This window comes from Acanthisitta chloris, unplaced genomic scaffold, assembly GCF_000695815.1.
Source record: "Acanthisitta chloris isolate BGI_N310 unplaced genomic scaffold, ASM69581v1 scaffold14458, whole genome shotgun sequence".
Lineage (NCBI taxonomy): Eukaryota > Metazoa > Chordata > Aves > Passeriformes > Acanthisittidae > Acanthisitta > Acanthisitta chloris.
Genome location: NW_008687678.1, coordinates 692 through 18,796, shown reverse-complemented (window position 1 = coordinate 18,796; position 18,105 = coordinate 692). Strand labels below are relative to the sequence as shown.

General features: G+C 43.8%; 1 protein-coding gene across 1 annotated transcript in view; it reads right to left on the bottom strand.

Moving 5' to 3' along the window:
• MME (membrane metallo-endopeptidase) overlaps positions 1–16,020 on the bottom strand; it is a gene marked incomplete at its 3' end in the record, with an annotated part of 19,024 nt that extends 3,004 nt beyond the window's left edge. The window contains exons 1-9 of the mRNA XM_009080712.1: positions 15,858–16,020; positions 14,686–14,721; positions 9,489–9,650; positions 8,511–8,591; positions 8,199–8,294; positions 7,981–8,099; positions 6,961–7,026; positions 3,625–3,759; positions 1,564–1,665 (exon numbers count right to left, since the gene is read on the bottom strand). Of these exons, the coding sequence (XP_009078960.1) occupies positions 1,564–1,665; positions 3,625–3,759; positions 6,961–7,026; positions 7,981–8,099; positions 8,199–8,294; positions 8,511–8,591; positions 9,489–9,650; positions 14,686–14,721; positions 15,858–16,017 (957 nt within the window). The remainder of the gene's footprint in view (positions 1–1,563; positions 1,666–3,624; positions 3,760–6,960; positions 7,027–7,980; positions 8,100–8,198; positions 8,295–8,510; positions 8,592–9,488; positions 9,651–14,685; positions 14,722–15,857) is intronic.
• Positions 16,021–18,105: the final 2,085 nt, after the last annotated feature.

Genomic DNA, 18,105 nt, shown 5'->3' with positions numbered 1-18,105 from the left:
GAGTTGAGACATTGCTTTGATTCCAAACTAACACAAGTTTTTGTTAGTTTTTAAAGTTTTTGTTCTGCCTCTTGCTTTGAAAAGTGTTGATTTTTCCCAGCCTGTACCCTTGGAAAGTTTTATTGGAAGAGGTAATGTCTTCCATCAGACACAGGAATATAGCTGAGGAGAGCAGATAAGCATTGAGGAACAGAATCACTGCAGGTCTGAAAGAGAAGGAGCAAACTTCAAGCTAATCCTGGGAATAATTGCTGTTCTATCCTTAGACCATGACAACACTACTACCAACTCCCATCATGTGTCTTTTGAGCGTTTTGGGATAAATTTAAGTTATTGCTGATGTGCAGCACCCCCCAGGAACTAATAATAACCAGGGCAAGAGCATTCTGTGACAGGAGAGGTTGGTTTCTGTCATGATCACTGTAATGGTAACCAACTACACCTGTGGGAGAAGGTGAGTTATGAAACCAATTAAGCTAGGCAGAAGGGAACTGTCAGAGAGTTTAAAGCTGAAGAATTTAAAGTCAATAAAATGGCAGTGATTATGAAAGTGTGGCAGAAATAACAGTGTTTCACAGCACCTCAGAAGACTCAATAAAGTACTTCTGCCAGCCAGAGCTGCCTTGGGGCCTAGGAGCCACTCTGCTTGCCAGGGAACTGAAGTGAAAGTCATTTAGGATAAAATATACCCATGTCTAACAAGACATGATGTTCCTGAGGAGACACACCTATGGTAGCAAACCTCTGGCTGGTTTTCCCCAGGATTGGGTGTGCCAGGAATTAAAGCCTGCACTGCACAAACAGTATGTGGGGCAGGGTGAGAGCAAAGGCAGAGCTGACACATCCTGGGGGAGCTGCAGTGGGAGGGATGGGAACAACTGGCCTGATCCATGGTCCTGACCTCCTGGGCTCCTTTCTGCTTGCTTTGGGAGCCTCTTACCAAGGGAATGTTGAACTTTTTGTTCTGAACCTGCAGCTCTGGATAAACACAGAGAACTGAGTACTCCACTACAACATACCTGAGTTAGCTGGTGGCTACAGGCTGGACCTTTGTCCTGGGCCCTGGGGAGCTGCCATGGGAATTTTGGGAATGGGATTTATTTGTACTCTGCAAAGGATGCTCTCCTGATTTCCAGCATGGGTTATGTATGTGCAAATTTCACAGGTTTACCATCCTGAAACCATGAGGATTAAGTCGTAGAATCACAGACTGGTTTGGGTTGGAAGGAACCTTAAAGATCATCTAGTTCCAATCCCTGCCATGGGCAGGGACACCTTCCACTGGATAATTTTTTCCCTTTGTCCTTTTCCATCTCTCTATGTTGAGGCAGAAGGCAAGATCTGCCTCCAGGTTAGGGGAAACACTGGGTACAGAAGCACAGTCTTGTACATCAGTTGAGTGTCATCAGATGTTTAGGTAAGACTGTGCATGTCCTGTTCAATTGTAATTACATTTCATCTTAAGAAAGAAATGTCTTTAACAGAAAAAAAAAGTCAGGCTTCATTGTTTAATCCTGTCAGTGATAAACCAGAGGTTAAAATATCAGAGTCTTGATCACTCACCTTATTATTGATCCTCAGTGTGAAGTTCTTTTGAAGTTCTGCCAAAGTCATTTTATTGTACAGCAGAAGTGGATCGTTTCTGTCTTCAGATTTTGTTGTTGCCTATCAGAGTTAATTGTGAGAAAATTACTAAGTACATTGAATCAGTTCACAGGAAATATGGTAAGCAGAAGTAAACAGAAAGAAGGAAAGTATTTCTTCCTTAATACATCACTGTAAATTTGCATTCACTGTGAAGTACCTTCCACGGAAATGGGGACAAGGTGCAAAGCCCTGGGAGAAGGGAGGGAAGGAGATGTATTTATTGAGGATGGGGCCCAGAGTACAGCCAGGGAACCACAACTCACAGCTCACCCAGCCTCTGTGTCACTTGGGCAATGTGGCTTTGCACCAGTGAGTTAAATATGTGCATACAGCAACACCTTATGGCACAGCGGCTCAGGCCATTTGTCCCGGACAAGGAAAGTGCCTAATGCAGAGCCCTGAGCCTGTGCTGGGGCTTTGTGAGGCACAGGAATCACTGGGGGCCCTGCACAGCAAGGGTCAGCAGGCAGCTCTGGAATTAGGGACAAGGAGACCAAACCAGCACCCGACGGTAACTCTCCTTGGAGTCCTGGATATTGTTCTGTTCCTTCCCTCAAACATTCATGTCCCCCTTGCCAGGATGTTCTGATTTCTGAGGTGTATTCCTGTCCTTTCTCACACCTTTGGCTCATGCAGCTGCACCTTGGGACAGCATCAATACTTGCTCCACTCACACTCCACCCCATAACTTCCACTTTTTGGATGGCAGAGAGAAAATGCAGCTTCACAAATGGTTATGGGGAAAGAGCGATCTTGTGGTCCATGAGACTAACTCCTGGGAGAACCTCCATCACTGGTGCCTTGAGTGCTCTTAATGATTCTGATGAGTAGATTTCACCCTTCAAAGTGTTCTGAAAACTCAGCCATGTCATCTCATTTTATCCCTATGCTCTTCTGCTTCCTCTTTCCCATTCTATGGTGCATTCAGTACTTTTTCTGTGTGTTTTTAACACATCCCCAAAGCACAATGCCACACTCAAGCTGATGCTGAGTTTTGGATGGAAGGTTAGAACTCAAGGCAGTGGGAGCTTCCCACCACCACCTGTACTCCACCAGCAGCAACTGCTGCAGAGACACTGCAGGTGTTCATTTCATGCTCTTCTTTTAAATCTGTCTCCAATTAATTCCTGTTTTGATAATAGTTTTCCATCTCTGACTGAGCCCAGAGCTGTGTTTCCCAGGAAAATGTGAATTAAGTCAAAAATCAGATGGTTTCAGTTTCTAAAAATAAGGGGAAAGGAAGGTTTTACCAAACACATGCCCTTACTATCAGTGTAACCTGAAAACCAACTGAAGCGATAAAATATGTATTCAGCTGGTTTCACTGTCATCCTGAGCTCCAGGCCCTGCTGAAATGGTTAATAACCATAAGCCATGGTTTGCTCATGAATGCCTCAATTCCCACTTGTTTTTCTCCATGCAAGTTCACATTCTCACTGTTTCTCCAGAGTCAAACTCATGATATGATTTTTCCTTTGTCCTTTTCTTTTAATGGAGAACAGCATTTGATTAGAAATGCCCTTGGAACAATCAGCATTGTGGAGCAGCTTGTGCAGCACAAACATGACTTTGTGTTTCAGGGCAGGCCAAGGGCTGGGAATCTGCTGCTCTGGGATCCAAACAGCCCACAGGGAATGGGACAAAGGGAGGAGAGGCCTGAAAGCATCTCCCAGAACTCACACTCTGAACCACATCAAACAGTACCCAGGTCTGCCTCTCTCTACTCTTGCAGAACTTCTGTGACAGATCAGGATAAAACATTGTGCTCTTTGGTAAACAGCTAACTCAAACATCTTCCGTTGTTACATGGCACGTCTGTATCACTATGTGTTCCTTAGGGGTAACAGGCTTTATACATCTTTGGTCCCACAAAATAATATCAGCAAGTAAGTTAACAACTCACTTTACAGTTAACTTTCTTAGGTGTTAAGAAAAAAGTCAGTTATTTAAAGGAGGCATTAAAGATGCTTCTCTTACATTGGCAATCTCTTTCTCCAGGTCCATAACTCTTCTCATCTGAGCAGAAATGTCACTCTCAATGGCAGAAATATTTCTTTCTTTTAGGATTAGTTTAGCAACAGAAATCATGAAATCAACGTAGGCAGAACATGCCTGCAGGGAAAAATAGGAACAGTTTAAAGACAAAACTCTTCAAAGCAGAGCAGACCTTGATTACCTTCAAGATTTCATCTTCATTTTTATGAACTACAGTTCTTCATCCCTTAGTTTGATTTTGCTCTGAAATGCTGTGGAATCACAACTAGAAATTAGCTTCGACTATTCCCTCCTGGAGCTCTGCAGTGTAATTGGAGCAGCGTTCAAAGCTAAACACCCTCAATGGCTGCACTGTGTTTTCATTATTTAAAATGAGACGTTTGTACATCCATATTTAAACCCTCACCCATGTTTTTTCTAGCTCACTTTAATTACAACTTCCAAAAATATCTCTTCCAAGGCACAGTGTTCCCAGGAGCAGAAACCAAGGGAATTAGCATTGTGGGAAAATGACTCCCAGAAGCAGTGAACCTCCTCTAGTGCTTCTTGGAACAGCTACAAATCATGTTGCTGTGCCCAAAGTCAGGTATAGCACAGACAATATAGTATATATTGAATTTAACATAAAAGAATTCACCAGGTATAAGAATGTAAATATGGCAGTAAATTCTCTGAAATGTCACAGTCAAATATCTACAGATCTTATATTTTCTTATATTTTATTATAAATAACAACTTCCATATTGTATCTATGGAACTCAGTTATTCTAATTCCTCTTTGATAAGCCACACTCATTTTTCTATCAGCAGAAATGCTGTTTTCAATACTCTTTTTCAATGCAAATTAAAAAACACATAATACTAGATTAGCCCTCAAATAATAAATCTGGTTTAGGCAAAATTGTGTAATCTACTGAAGGAATAATTAAACCCAGGATTAATAAGGTGTGGATGTCATCAACTTTATTAGCAGAAATATTTTGGTATGTTCAGCTCCTAAGGCAGCAGGACACATCCCTTTAAAAATGACCTACATGTCCAACCACTCTGTAACTCCCTTCCTGGGCATCCCTCCCTGCCAGCAGCAGTGCCAGGCTGTACCTGGCTGGGTGTATGGACTCTCAGAGCAGGTCAGGACCAGTGCTGCCAGCAGAGTGCATAGACAGGGCTCACAGCAGCCTCCAGGACTGCACTCTCAGTGTTGTTTGTAATCAAGATAGATAATTGCAGCAGAAAGGGAAAAGCCCATGAAACCACTGACAGCATTCCAAGCCTGTAAATACCATCTTCAAATTCAATACAGCTATTAGCTCAAGACCAGTAAGTCAACAGAGATATTCAGGTACCAATCAGTGGACTTTAATTTTGCCCTAAAGTGCAGCTTAGGTCAGGTAGCAAAGAACTCAGTCAGCCAATTTCAGATGGAGTGTATAAACGCTCTCAGATATCTCAGGGGAATCAATCCTGGCTGAGCAGAGCAGTCCTATACCTCACAAGAGAAACAGGTTTTTAAATGATCTATTGACATGTTCCACGTGTAGCTCTGGGTGGGAAGTCCTGATGACAGCAGAGGTCACAGAGCAGGAGGCAGAGTTGAGTTTGCTGTGCCCAGCTCAGAGTGGAATGACAAAGCAGGAACCTGAGCCAAGAACAGGCTCTGTCAGACAGCAGGGATGGAAGGGGAACAGCTCTCACTTGTAAGGCACTGGGAATCTGCCTTGCAGTGATAAAGCTGATTTTGAAGAATACTTCCTCCTCTGCTTTCCAGCAGTGCAAAACTGATACTCAGGTAGGTCAGAGATAGAACAGAATAGCCTCTTAGTGCTGCAGCTGACGTAAGACAAGGAAGGGAGCAGGCTGGTGTGTGAGCCAGCTCTTAAAGGCCATCACACATCAGGTAATCATGTAGCTGACCAGTTCAGATGGCAGTGATTGTCTTTGCAAGCATGTGATCTGCAATTAAATGTCACCAGTATTAACTGTTGGCGCATCAGCAAAATACCTATAAACCCAAAATGGTGTGTACACTCCTTCATTGCTCCTGCATTTAATTACACAGAAGAAGAGTGGTTAATTCAAGGTCACTGTGGTGACACTTTCAGCTCCGTGACTTCAGCAAACACAGACACTCCAGCTCTCAAGGACTTGAAGCATATCCAAGATTAGCAACAGGGATACAGTGTCAGTGCTAACAGGTTAACAAGACCACACACAAGTAATGACTAAACAAGAATTAAAGGAGACCACATGAGGTTTCAGCTATCTGAGCAATTCTGTGGTATCACAGTTGTTAGCTGTTGTGTTTGTGCTCAGCAGCTGATATATGTCCTGTGATCTTTTCAGATCTTTCATGCAGCAAAGTGTGGATTTGGCACCGAATTGTTCTGGTTTTCTTCCTATTACTGATAGGACTAGTCCAACTGCAGCACTTGCTGGTCGATGCCAGGCAGCCACAGTTCAGAAACTGCCTCATTTTTGCAGTAACAGAACAGAAATGATCCATAACCACTTGCATTCCATATTACCACACCTGACAGTGAGGGGGTACCTCTGGATTCAGTGGTGAAGCCTGGCAGAAGCTGCGTAACAAAGCTGAACTGTTTCATGTCTATTTCTTTCCAAGAGATCCTAAAAAGTCAAGTAGCCATTCCTCTTCTGATTTTCATAATCACACAGGAATTGTGAGGAAAAGCTATGACTTTCCTTCCACATATATGTTCAGGTATTAGAAGAGGAATGGAAGAGAAGGGAGTGGGACAGAGAATGGGAGACAGGTTGGGATGTCAGAGTGTAGGGATGCCAGAGGGGTATGCAGCCTTACCATCCAGTGCAGAGAATTGGTACACCCTGACAGCTGGAGCCCAGACAAACCCCCATGGCTCCTAGTGCTACCAGGCAGATGAACAAGGTCACTAGCATTTGTGGTATAATACTGTAACACCTCATCTTCAGGACATCTGTTGCACTCCCTCCCATTCTCAGCTAACAGTTCTTCTTGCCCTTAACCTCATTCCCTATTCCTCTTCATTTAATTCCCTTTTGGCTCTCTTGCCTCCTTGCAAACTTACCCATGTTAGAACTTTCTCAAGTCTGTTCTGATGTTCTCACCTGCAGACCAACCTTGTTTAAATGCTTCTCATTATCACCCTTCTATACTAGTTTCCCCAGTTCTCCCAGTGGCGTTTCCCAGAGGCAGCACTGGAATCTCTTTGGGGAATGCCTGTTCCTGCTCTAGCCCCACTCTTGAGGAGATGTCTGCCTTGCAAATACAGCTGAAACCTCTACAGTGTCCTCAGTGATCTGCCAGCTCCACCTTACCTCTTTGTATGCACCAGTGCACTCGTAGTAGTCACGAGAAGGCAGGCCCAGCCCAGGCTGATCGATCTAGAAATGCAGACAGAAATGAAAATGTGCTTAAGGATGAAATGGCACAGCACTGTGTGGTTCTTTGGTCACTGCAGGTGCTGATGCTTTGCTCAGGCAAAATTATCTTCTGGCCACAGGGGAGTTTCTCTCTCATCCTGTTGCTGACCTTGAATTCTTTTCACTCTCCTTATATTTTTTATCATTCTTTTCAGTTCTTTTTCCTCTGTTGCTGATCACTGCAAGCTACTCATAACCAGTGTGAAAACAGGTGAGGTGCAGATGACAAAACAGCCCCCATACAATCCAGGCAGTTACTGCACCTCTGAAATTCACCCATGCAAAGTGGTCATGGATCCATCTACCCACTGACAGGAGAGATTGGCCCTTTGCTCCCATGACTGCTGCATCTCAGCTGTTACCACATGTTATCCTGCCTTCCTCTGGATGTTCAGCTTCAGACATCACCTTCTGCTGACAGGCTGGGCACTGACACACTCCTTATGCAAATGCCACTCTGGTGTCTGTGCCAGCTGACTGCAGGTCCCTTAGTGCTTTGGCAGCTGATGCCTTGTGATAACACAGCCCCTTGGTGGGCTCTCTGCCATTGGGACTGTGGCCCAGGTGACAGGGAGAGAGCTTTCTGCCTCAAGTCCATGGTAAGGAGATCAGGTTTGTTTATTTCTGAGCAGTGAACCCACCACTTGTGTCTGTGTGTCTGCACATCTCCATTATTCCCATCTCACTGAAAATAGTGTATGAGTGCACAGAACAAAGATGTCAACTCAGAACAGACAGTGCACTGGGAAACAGAGAATTTAGGTTGAAAACTACATTAGCTCACAAATTCAGCTACAACATACCCTGGCAAAATTCAGATCACTGCTGTTTCTCCTCATTAACATTTATGTCTGTGCTGCCAGTTATTTTGCTGCACTTCTATGATCACCAAGGCCCAGGCACCCAGGGACTTACGTGGATGATATGTGCTGTGGAGTTTTTGTCATCTGTGCCAACAAAAAAATTAATCAGGACCTTTTTTCCATACATGGAGTTGAGCTGTGCAATTGCTGTCTCAGCTTTCCAAGAAGTACCTAAGCAAATGAGAGGTAGGCTCAGTCTCTAGTTCTGGTTAGCAATGAAAATACATTCAAATGTTTTAACTAAAAGGAAATAAGCACAGATTGACTCACCATAGGATGCTTCCCAGTTAAATGTTGCTACAGGCCAGTCAGACACACTTGGCAATAAGCTGATTAAAGGCCTTCCACCTCTGCTGTCAATGGTGGCTTTGAGGAGAAACAAATTGAGTTACCATGACATTTTACACCCTACTAATGGTATATATTAGAATGAGCTGGGCATAATGAAGCTGAGAACTGTCTCACAAAGAATTCCTGAAGAATGATGCCCAGAAACTAGGATACAGATAGGGTTGGCTGAAGATGGGATTCTTTGGATGATATTTAGATATCCTACATGCAATAAGCCCAGGAGACACTTACTTTCATTTATGCAGGACCTGTACAAAGTTTTTGCCTTCTGCACTGCTGCTATGTCGTTAGTGCTGGGTGTGTCGAGGACATCTGAAACACACAGCAAACACACTGTAATACCTGAGCTTTGCTGGAGACATACTGAGGGAACCATGTGGATATCACCCTGAGGACCAGAGGGTGGACGATAAGTACACCATGTCCAGCTCTAATTCCAGGGAGGCTTTGCCTTTCAGAAGCTGAGGGGAAAAAGCTCTGGAGTTTATCTGCCTTGCAAACACATCAGTCTGTGTTAAAACATTGAATGTAAAGGAGTCAGCAGATACTCTGTGGGTCACCCTTGGTGAAAGACTAATGCTCTGACTTCTCAGGGACAGTGTTTAGGTGACCAGGCTTATCATGTGAAGAGAGCTGGCAAAAACAGGAGATAGGTGGAGTAAAGAAAGGATATGGAGAGAGTGGTTTGGAGAGTGTTTCATGAGTATAAACTGACTTTGCCTTTGTTATTTTTGTCTGAAAAGAGGAATATGGACAATTTGACACTACTGCATTTTGTGGGGAAAGGAATGTTGGTAAGTTTATGATGTGACCAGTTAGAAAATTGCTTGCCTGCCTTTTGGGATTTAGCTGCTGGAATACAGATATGCAGGATATAGGGCTGCCAGGGAGCAGCTCCTGGCATTTCAGCTGACATGGACACAAGGCAGAACTCCTCCTCCTTCACCTGGCCTGGTTGGGGTTGTTAGTGCCTGAGGGGAATGACACTGCCCTGCAGAGAGTGCAGGTCTGGTCAGCTCTGCTGCAGTGTCACACACCAGTGTAACTCCCACAGCAAACGCTTTGGGGTAGATTTGTCCTGAACCAACCACTAACCCCTGAAATAATCCGGTAGTATTTTAAGCTTTGGTAGAAAACCACAACTTCTCTGGGTAACATGTAATGCAAGGAAGAAACTTTATATATAGTCCACAAACAAACCCCACTGACCTTTGAGAACAACTTCTAGCTCGTCTCTCAAAATGTCAAAGTTGCTGTAGCGGGAGCTGGTCTCGGGGATGACATTCCTCCTGAGCCACCCCCCACAGGCAAACTGGTAGAAGTCCTCACAGGGCTGTGCCGTGGGGTCCATGTTCTCCAGGATTCGTGCAGCTGCAGCGGAGACAAGGAGTAGGGTATGTTAGACAAAATACACTTGTCTGCTCTGAACTGAGAGGTCATATTTAGTTTAGAATAGGCTCAAGCCTGCTTAAGTGTTCTAGACCGAAGTAGACAAGGAATGTTCTTGTTCTTCTCTTTGTTAGGAGCTGCAGTGACAGGCCAAGGAGGAATGGGTACAAATTGAAAGAGGGGAAATTTAGGCTAGATCTTAGGAGGAAGTTTTTCCTGTGAGGGAGGTGAGACACTAGCACAGGTTGCCCAGGGAGGCTGTGGCTGCCCCAACCCTGGCAGTGTTCAGAGCCAGGTTGGATCAAGCCTTGAGCAACCTGCTCTGGTGGGAGGTGTCCCTGCCCAGGGCAGTGGGTTGGGACTGGATGATCTCTAAGCTGCAACTCAACTCCTAAAAATTCTATGATTCTATGAATTGCTGTTCCTTTACTGCCCACAACTTCCATACTTTCCTGCTGCCTGTGTTTACTGATGGGTAAAGTGACTGATGTTCCTGCTCCCTGTGAGTGCTCACTCAGTTCTAAATAAAATGTAAGATGTTTCATTTACTGACTTATCCTATTGAATAGGGTGAAAAGAGACATTAAACTCCTAAAAATTCTATGATTCTATGAATTGCTGTTCCTTTACTGCCCACAACTTCCATACTTTCCTGCTGCCTGTGTTTACTGATGGGTAAAGTGACTGATGTTCCTGCTCCCTGTGAGTGCTCACTCAGTTCTAAATAAAATGTAAGATGTTTCATTTACTGACTTATCCTATTGAATAGGGTGAAAAGAGACATTAAAAGCACAAGACATAGCAGAGATTAAGTATCCACTGTAGTGTAATTTAGGTAATTAAGTGTGACGTGGGCTCAGCTCAATCCAGTCTATTTCAATAATGACTTTATTGGACTGTTTCACTTCCTGTCAGGAAAGTTTTCCTACTGATGCTTTCCTGAAGTTACACTCATTTTTTAGACCTATTCCACATTTTACTCTAGAATTGATAGTGCCTCTTACTCTCCCTGTTGACCCTCTTGAAGTGTCTTGTCCAAGCCTAACCAGTCACTGACTGTTCTGAAATCCAGTTCCTTGATGACAGTTTCCCTCTGCTGTCCATAAACCTTCAGGGCTTTTTCCTTTTCCACCCAAACTGCTTCCACCATCAGTATGCCAGCACAGAGCCTCTCACAGAAAGGAGACATCCTAGGAGTCAGGCAAGAGCTAGGGATACCTCTAAATTTCCCAGGATAGTGAATATCCTTCCTATTTTGCAGACATTATTTTTAGTAAATGTGAGGCTTGTGATTTCAAGTGCTCATTCCTCCCACATGGGCCAGTCAAATATTTATAGTTTTTTCTCCAGTACTTTCCATATTTTCCATGTCTCTTGTGCTGGTGGAGATGAGAGGTGGAGAGACAGTCTGGGCTGTTGACTTGCCTCCCCTCATTTTTCAGTTGGCTTAAGACTGTTATATTCTAGAACAACATCTAGATGGTTTTACAGTGTTCTGGTGCTTGGCAGATGGAAAAAGCCATGAACATGTGCATTGTCAATTTCAAACTCTTCTCCCACTGTGGAGACAGGTACAAAGCCCAGAACCTGATGGTTTTCCTTCCGTAACCAATGGCTTCAGGATTACTTCAGTCTGAAGGGCACAGGGCCATGCCAACAGCCAGAGACTGAGAAATTCAGTCATGTTTTTACTAAGTGTGACTCCTCCTCCAGAGGTCACTTCCAGCCCCACCTGTTCTGGCACTGTGGGAGCTCTGGCACTGGTTTCTGCCTCATTTGCCTGTTTCATTTAGGGAAAGGGGAATGTTTTGAATGGTGCACTTTATTCCTGTTCTAGCTCCATCTCTTTGCTGTGAAATAGGAAGGTTGTAATTATTCCTAACATCTGTTTTGAGGGTGTTCCTTTGAATCTTTCTGCTAGGCTGGAGATGCATCCAAAGGGCAACACAACCCTTGGATTGTCTTGGCATGTGTCAGTCCAGCAACAAAGACTTTAGTAGCCAAGAGTGGACACCTCAGCTGGCTCATCCACAGCAGTGTGCAGCACGGCCAGACAGTAACAGTAGGACAGAGAGACATTCAGACACCAAGAAAAGGTGTTTCTGATCCACTGTCTTGACACTTTTCAAAAAGTAACACAACGAAATGCAGCAGAAATCGACATCTTGTGTAAATCTGAGAAATCATTAACAGTCTGTGTAATATCAAACAAGGCCTGACCTGTGGAATCAGGGTTACTCTCCTGGAGTCAGTATGTGGTTCATCCTCTGTGCCTACCACTGTCACACCAAAGTAATCATCCATCATAACTTCGCTGGCAGAAGGTCCAGGCCAGACAATAGGAGCTAACCAGATTTTATCAAAACTTGGAGTCTGAACACTATAAAAGCACCAGAAAGAGCTTGGTCCTGGGAACTGTGGCCTTAGGGCTGCCTGTGAAATACATGCATTGATACAACCATGAAGAATACTCCCCTCAAGAGTGCAATTCGCACACGTGAACCCCAAGATAACCATTCATTATTGGGCTGATACCACAGATATGTTGAAATCAGGGAAATGTGATTATGCTATTAATATTTTGTTAGTTCACCTCTAATCCAAGTTAATTTATCCATGTACAAATACAGACCATACGCAGTGTGCTTTTCATTAGTGCTCATCCTGCTTCCATGAACCGGTGTTCGGGTTTGTGCTGTTGTCACTTATTTACTCAGTTTTTCCTACCTGTCACTGGAGAATGCAGAGCCTTATCTCAATTAGTTTTAAAGATTAATCTTATTGTGGTGCTTCTGATTGCCAGTTGTTGCTTTAATAGCTTACTAATAAAGCAATATAAGCTGGCAGAACAGCCAGTGACCTGCGGAGGAAATGGGAGCAGCACAATATGCTTACCTAGGGGAAACTGAGAGGAGAGAGCAAAATCCTCTGCTCTCATCAGGCTGTGCTCTCAGCTCAGGGAAATGCAGACTATGTCAGATTACTCAAGAAAGGCTCCAATGTACAATGACATGGTGTCTGCATGTGCCACACTGCAATGGACCTCACAAACCCATGGACAACACCACTGAGCAGTTACTGATGTTGTGTCCTGGGTGTGACCAATTGACCTCTCATACCATTTGTTCTTCAGGTCATTTATTTGAAGCTCTTCTCTCAAATGTGCCATCAATTCTGTCAGTACCTTCACTTCATTCTTTTTCTGTGCATAAATGCTGTTAAATCTTCTAATGGAAGCATAAAAAGTAAAACTATTTTGCTTAATTACTTTAGCCACTTCTTGCTAGATCTTCAGGTTACATTGTGCCTCATTCCTCCAACCTTCTGCTGCTTTTCCTCCTTTCAGCAGATATGTGTGTTTAGCTGAAAATGAGCATTAAAAAAAATCCACTAGATAACTAATTTGATCATTTCCCAAACCACAGTGTGAGCTTTCATAGGAGGAGAAAAACACCTTGGAAGTGTAATGAAAAGAGGGTGATGAGCACCTGAAATAAGCCCTGCTTTTAGATTGTGCTGATGACAATAAGCTGAGATGATGGATTGCCTTGGGGCTTGACCAGTGGGTGACTCCAGCAGGACTGTGGGGGCAACTACCTGAGCTGCTTTGGCTACCGTCCAAAGTGAGACCTGAAACAAATAGTCCCATGGAAGCAAGGAAACCAATCTAATGACCTTTCTATGCTGTTTCTGGTACATTTGCAAGTCTAAATGAGGCCTATGAATCACAACCTTTGGGAGTCTCCCATAGGATGCTGTGTACCTCAGATTCCTTAACAGCTGCACTGAAATTCCATACACTTCTGCTTGCAAGCGAGTTTGTTTATCTTGCATGTTGACTGTCAAATCCTTTATGACTCCTCACCCCCTTTCCTAGGGCTGAACCTTCTTAGGTTCCAGAGGAGCCAGTCATGATGTAGAGAATCTACGTAAGAGTTACGTGTTCCACTTGACAGGAAGATAACACAGAGCCATTAGGATGTTTATGCTGCTTCTCCATGGGAGGTTACCAAGGTTGAACAACATGCAAGGTGTTTGCTTGGTAAGCTGAGAGGTCATGGTGGGGTGCTGGGAAATGAGCCATGGCATGAGCTTCTGTTTTAGATCCCTTGGCACCCTCTGTGACCAGGCCACAGCCTTTGTGAACTCTGTGGCCAAGTTATTCTACAGGGGTAGAGAAAACAAAAGAGGAATGAGTGACTGCCAGAAAGTAACACCAAAGAGTGATCACAAGGGTCCAGAAAAACGCAATCAAAAAAGCCCTGTTACAGGGGTACACAGATACAGCAGGTGATTCTACACTGGCAGTGTTGGGCTCTCCTCCTGCCTTGGAGAAGATTCTGCAAGGGCTTGAAGAGTTGTCAACTGTTTGAGCATGGAAAATGGCATGAAAGGAGAAAGCAGAGTTGCCCCTGTGGAAGTGTACTGTCTTTAAGGTCCCTCTAACCCAAACCATTCTGTGATTATATCATTGTATGATTTAGAAGTAAATTAGGCCAAAAAAAGGAAGCCATTAATTGATGTGGAGGAGAAAAGAGAAAGGCTAAGAGAGCTACAGGTGAGGGGAAAGGGAGAATGTGGATAACAAGGATATACAGCATGGAGCTCTGCATTTCTCTGATGGATTGCAATAGCTTTCTAGTAGAGTTCAGATCAAACCTGAAATTTTTTGGACAAGAAGATGAATATTGCAGCTCCACAAAGAGCAGTGTCCCTTCGTTAGACACAGCCTCTGCTGTGAGTCCTGACTTGGAGGTGGGTGTGGGAAAGAGCCATCTGGATTGAATTCAGGCACTTCCTGACACTGGGGGCATTCTTTCAAGAGAGTTCAAGTCTTACACTAGCCACACCCTGATGACTTTGTTAGACCTGACAGTATCACAGCACAAGATTTTACACTTGTGGAAGAACTATGGTAAGAAAACCATTTGGGATAGCAGATGCCATACTTGTCTGCAGCTAGGTGGGAACATTAAATGCATCAATTAATTGCAAAGGTTTGTCTTTTCATTCTTACCTGATTTTATGCAGTCTGCTGTCTTGCAAACCCCATCTGAAAGAGAACACAATGATATAATGAATGCTTTACTGATGTTCAATATAATAAACCCTACTGTAAATACTTTAATTGACAGTCAGTTTAATTGCAGTGTACAGTAAGATGAATGTGAATGGACACCTTACACTCAGTAAGGGAATATTTATAGGATCAGGCTCTAAAAATACCATCATCTTCATCCCTTTAGGGTCATTCAGCGCTAGTCACTCATCATGTGGAATTTTTGTAGTCACCAGAAGAAAATGTCCTATCAATCAATTGGAGGTGGCAAAGAACTATTTTTATAGCAAAGAAGATATTTAGAGAAAAATAGCACATGGACTGGAGACAGCTGCAAAGGCAGTTTGAATTCAGCAGTACCTTACAGGGATAAGGGGATTTGGGAGGAATTCTATGAAAATTCTGAGACATTCCCTCTGAAGTTTTCTAAACAAAACACAGGGCTCAGGAACATGAAAATGTTTCCTTTTGAGACTTTAGAAATAAAACTTTTTTTTTATTTTTCATTTCAGAATGGCACTTTTCCATCCCATAACTGAACTAGACTTCAACAAAAAGCTTAAACAAAATCATTAAGTACTTTCAAATGAAACAAAGTACTTAATTCCCAATACAAGGAAACATTCTAGTTTGACTCCAAATGGAACTTTTAGCTTCTCTGTATTATCTTTTCCAGAAATGATCAGGCTGTTTACCCCTGAATGGAATTAGTTTCCAGCACTTTGCTCTGGCTGCTGAGGCACAGAAGCTCTCAGGCTGACTGCACTCATTGACAGTCCTTGCTGCAACAGCCTGCAAAGGGAAAAACAGGATTTCCATACACCTACAGGAACATGAAGGAAGCCCTGGGGTTTGGCTTTGTTCAGCCATGCTGTATTTTGTAGGGATTTTGCTTACCGAAGCATTAATTGCAAACAGAAGTATTCCCAAGTCAGAACTAGCAGCTGGTTTGTGTTTGCCACAGCCTTGTGCGAATTAATGAATGTATTGAATCCCAGTTGGAGAGAAGCAGTTTTGTGTCAGTGTCCAGCAGTAAGAACTATGGATGCAGCTTTACACTTCAGATAGTATCTTAAAGCCCTTCCATATTGCCATGTCTGTGCACTCCCAGGCAGAGTGTGTGTACTCACCATCATATGTGGCATAGAGGACGATCATGGTGATGGCCACGATGGCCAGCAGCAGCACCATCACAGCCAGCCCGATCTCCAGGCCACTCCATCTCAGTTTCTTCTTTGGCTTTGGAGTATTCATCTCAGTTATATCCATCTGGCTTTCTGACTTGCCCATAACCCAGCGTCTGCAAGGGAACAGGGAACATTCACTGAGCCACAAGTCTTGAAACTGACTCCTCCACTACACAGCAACAAAGATATTTTCTAGCTGAGTTTTCCAACTGTGCTGTAACTCTGCTGGAATGACAGTGATGAAATTAGGAATCCTCCCCTCCTGTGAGGTGCCTATGCACACACACACACACACATACACAGGTACATACCATGCGCCGTGTGTCATTGACAGAGAGCAGGAGAGAGGTGTTCCTTCACGTGGAGAGGCCACCAAAGAGACAAGGATGGGCAACAAACCCTAACCTATCTTTGAAACTTGCCCATGACGTTTAATCCTGTGTGAAGGTACAGGAGTTCACAGGCAAGTAAAAAGTAAGTCGCTCTGCTTGAATAAAAATTAACTTAATCTGCCAATTACTTATCTCATGCCAAAGGTCAAAATATGCCATTGTGCTTTGCTGTCATTTCTTGAAATATTATGTAAGCAGTTCTTGACTACAGCTCCACAGCTGTCGCTAAAAATAGAAAGAAAACTCAGGCTCTGCTGGGAGCCTGTCAAATTCACACTGAAGACAGAGAGTCTTCCCAGTAATTTGTAAAGGACTGCGCCCAGGCCTGTCTGCTGAGGTTAGAGCAGTGTGGCACAGGAGTCACGCAAGGCTGGGGGCAGTGTCAACGCACTCGCCTGCCCAGTGTGGCTGCAGTACAGCCTAAGGTTGTCTTTCTGTTGCTCCTCAGAGGTGACTGGGTCACCTTTGCAGAGCTGCTGGTCACAGAATCATAGATTCATAGAATCATCAAGGTTAGAGGAGACCTCTAAGATCAAGTCCAACCATTAACCTGTCAGTGCTGTAACCCCTAAACCCTAACCTATAGTGGCAGGTCTGTGCTCTTCCTTCATCTGCTCCCACTTAGTCAGGGCTAGAATTTCCTCCACTGACATTCCAATTCCTACACATCCAGCAATGTATTTTTCAGCATTCCACAATGAAAACTCAACAGCTTCTACTCAAAGCATTTCCTGAGGATCCTTCCATCCACAGACAGAGCACACACCCTTTCCATTCAGTGGGGAAGAATACAAGAATTCCATTGGGATAAATAATGGGAACACCAACATTCACCAGACCCCTCACTCAAAGGTCAGCTTTCATTACACCATTTCCCTCTCCCTGTAAGTCAGTGAGGAGACTCTCCTCAGTCTCTGCCTCCATTCCAGTTTCAGACTTGAACTTCCTTATTTTAACCCAGTTCAGCTGCATTGCTGACTTGTGTTCCTCTTAGTCTCCTCAAACTGAGCAGTCTATAAGCTATCTAGCCTTTGCTTTTGCTCTGGATCTTCTCTTTCTGCCCAATTCACATTGGTTTCCAAAAATCTCTTCCTCTCTGTGGTGTCCACCTCCCCTACAATGCAACTCCTCTGCTGTTGAAACAGGGCACTAAAATGTGTGTGTTTATGAATAAACTCAAGATGTCAAATAACTCACTATCACAGACCTAAGTAAACAGACATTTTGTGTTCCTTGAGTTCACCAATACCTGTCCCAGTGGCTCCTTGGACACTCCCACACTGACACTGTCTCTCTAAATGAACGAGAGAACATGTATTTATCTCATCTCCCCTTGTGTCACTACTCCTGGGCCAGCAAGATGCCAGAGGAGACTGGCAGTTTCAGAATCACAGCTCTTCCATGGCTCAGGAGGATGGAACCCTGCAAGGTCTGCCCAGCCTCTGTCTTTCTAAACCTGCAGTGACCATTACAACTGCTTTCATGTTCCTCCTATGCTGCTGTTTTTTTCTGAATGGCAGTTTTTTTGGTCAAATGAACCAGTGTTTTCTGAGGCACGGGACTGAAGTCCCCCAGAACCAAGTAAGAGTGAGAATCTGCCCTGCATTAACTGCGAACTAGAAGTTCATAGATAATATAAAAGCAAATTAACCATTGTCTCCTTCTCACTTCCAGTCATATTCAGCAGCAGAAAATGTTTTTTATATGGATTAAATACCGATCGGTTCCAATCCCCAGAATCCTCTGAATGCTTGGAGCCTGCTTTAAGCAGAGATGCTTATCTCCTGACTCTGGTGGTG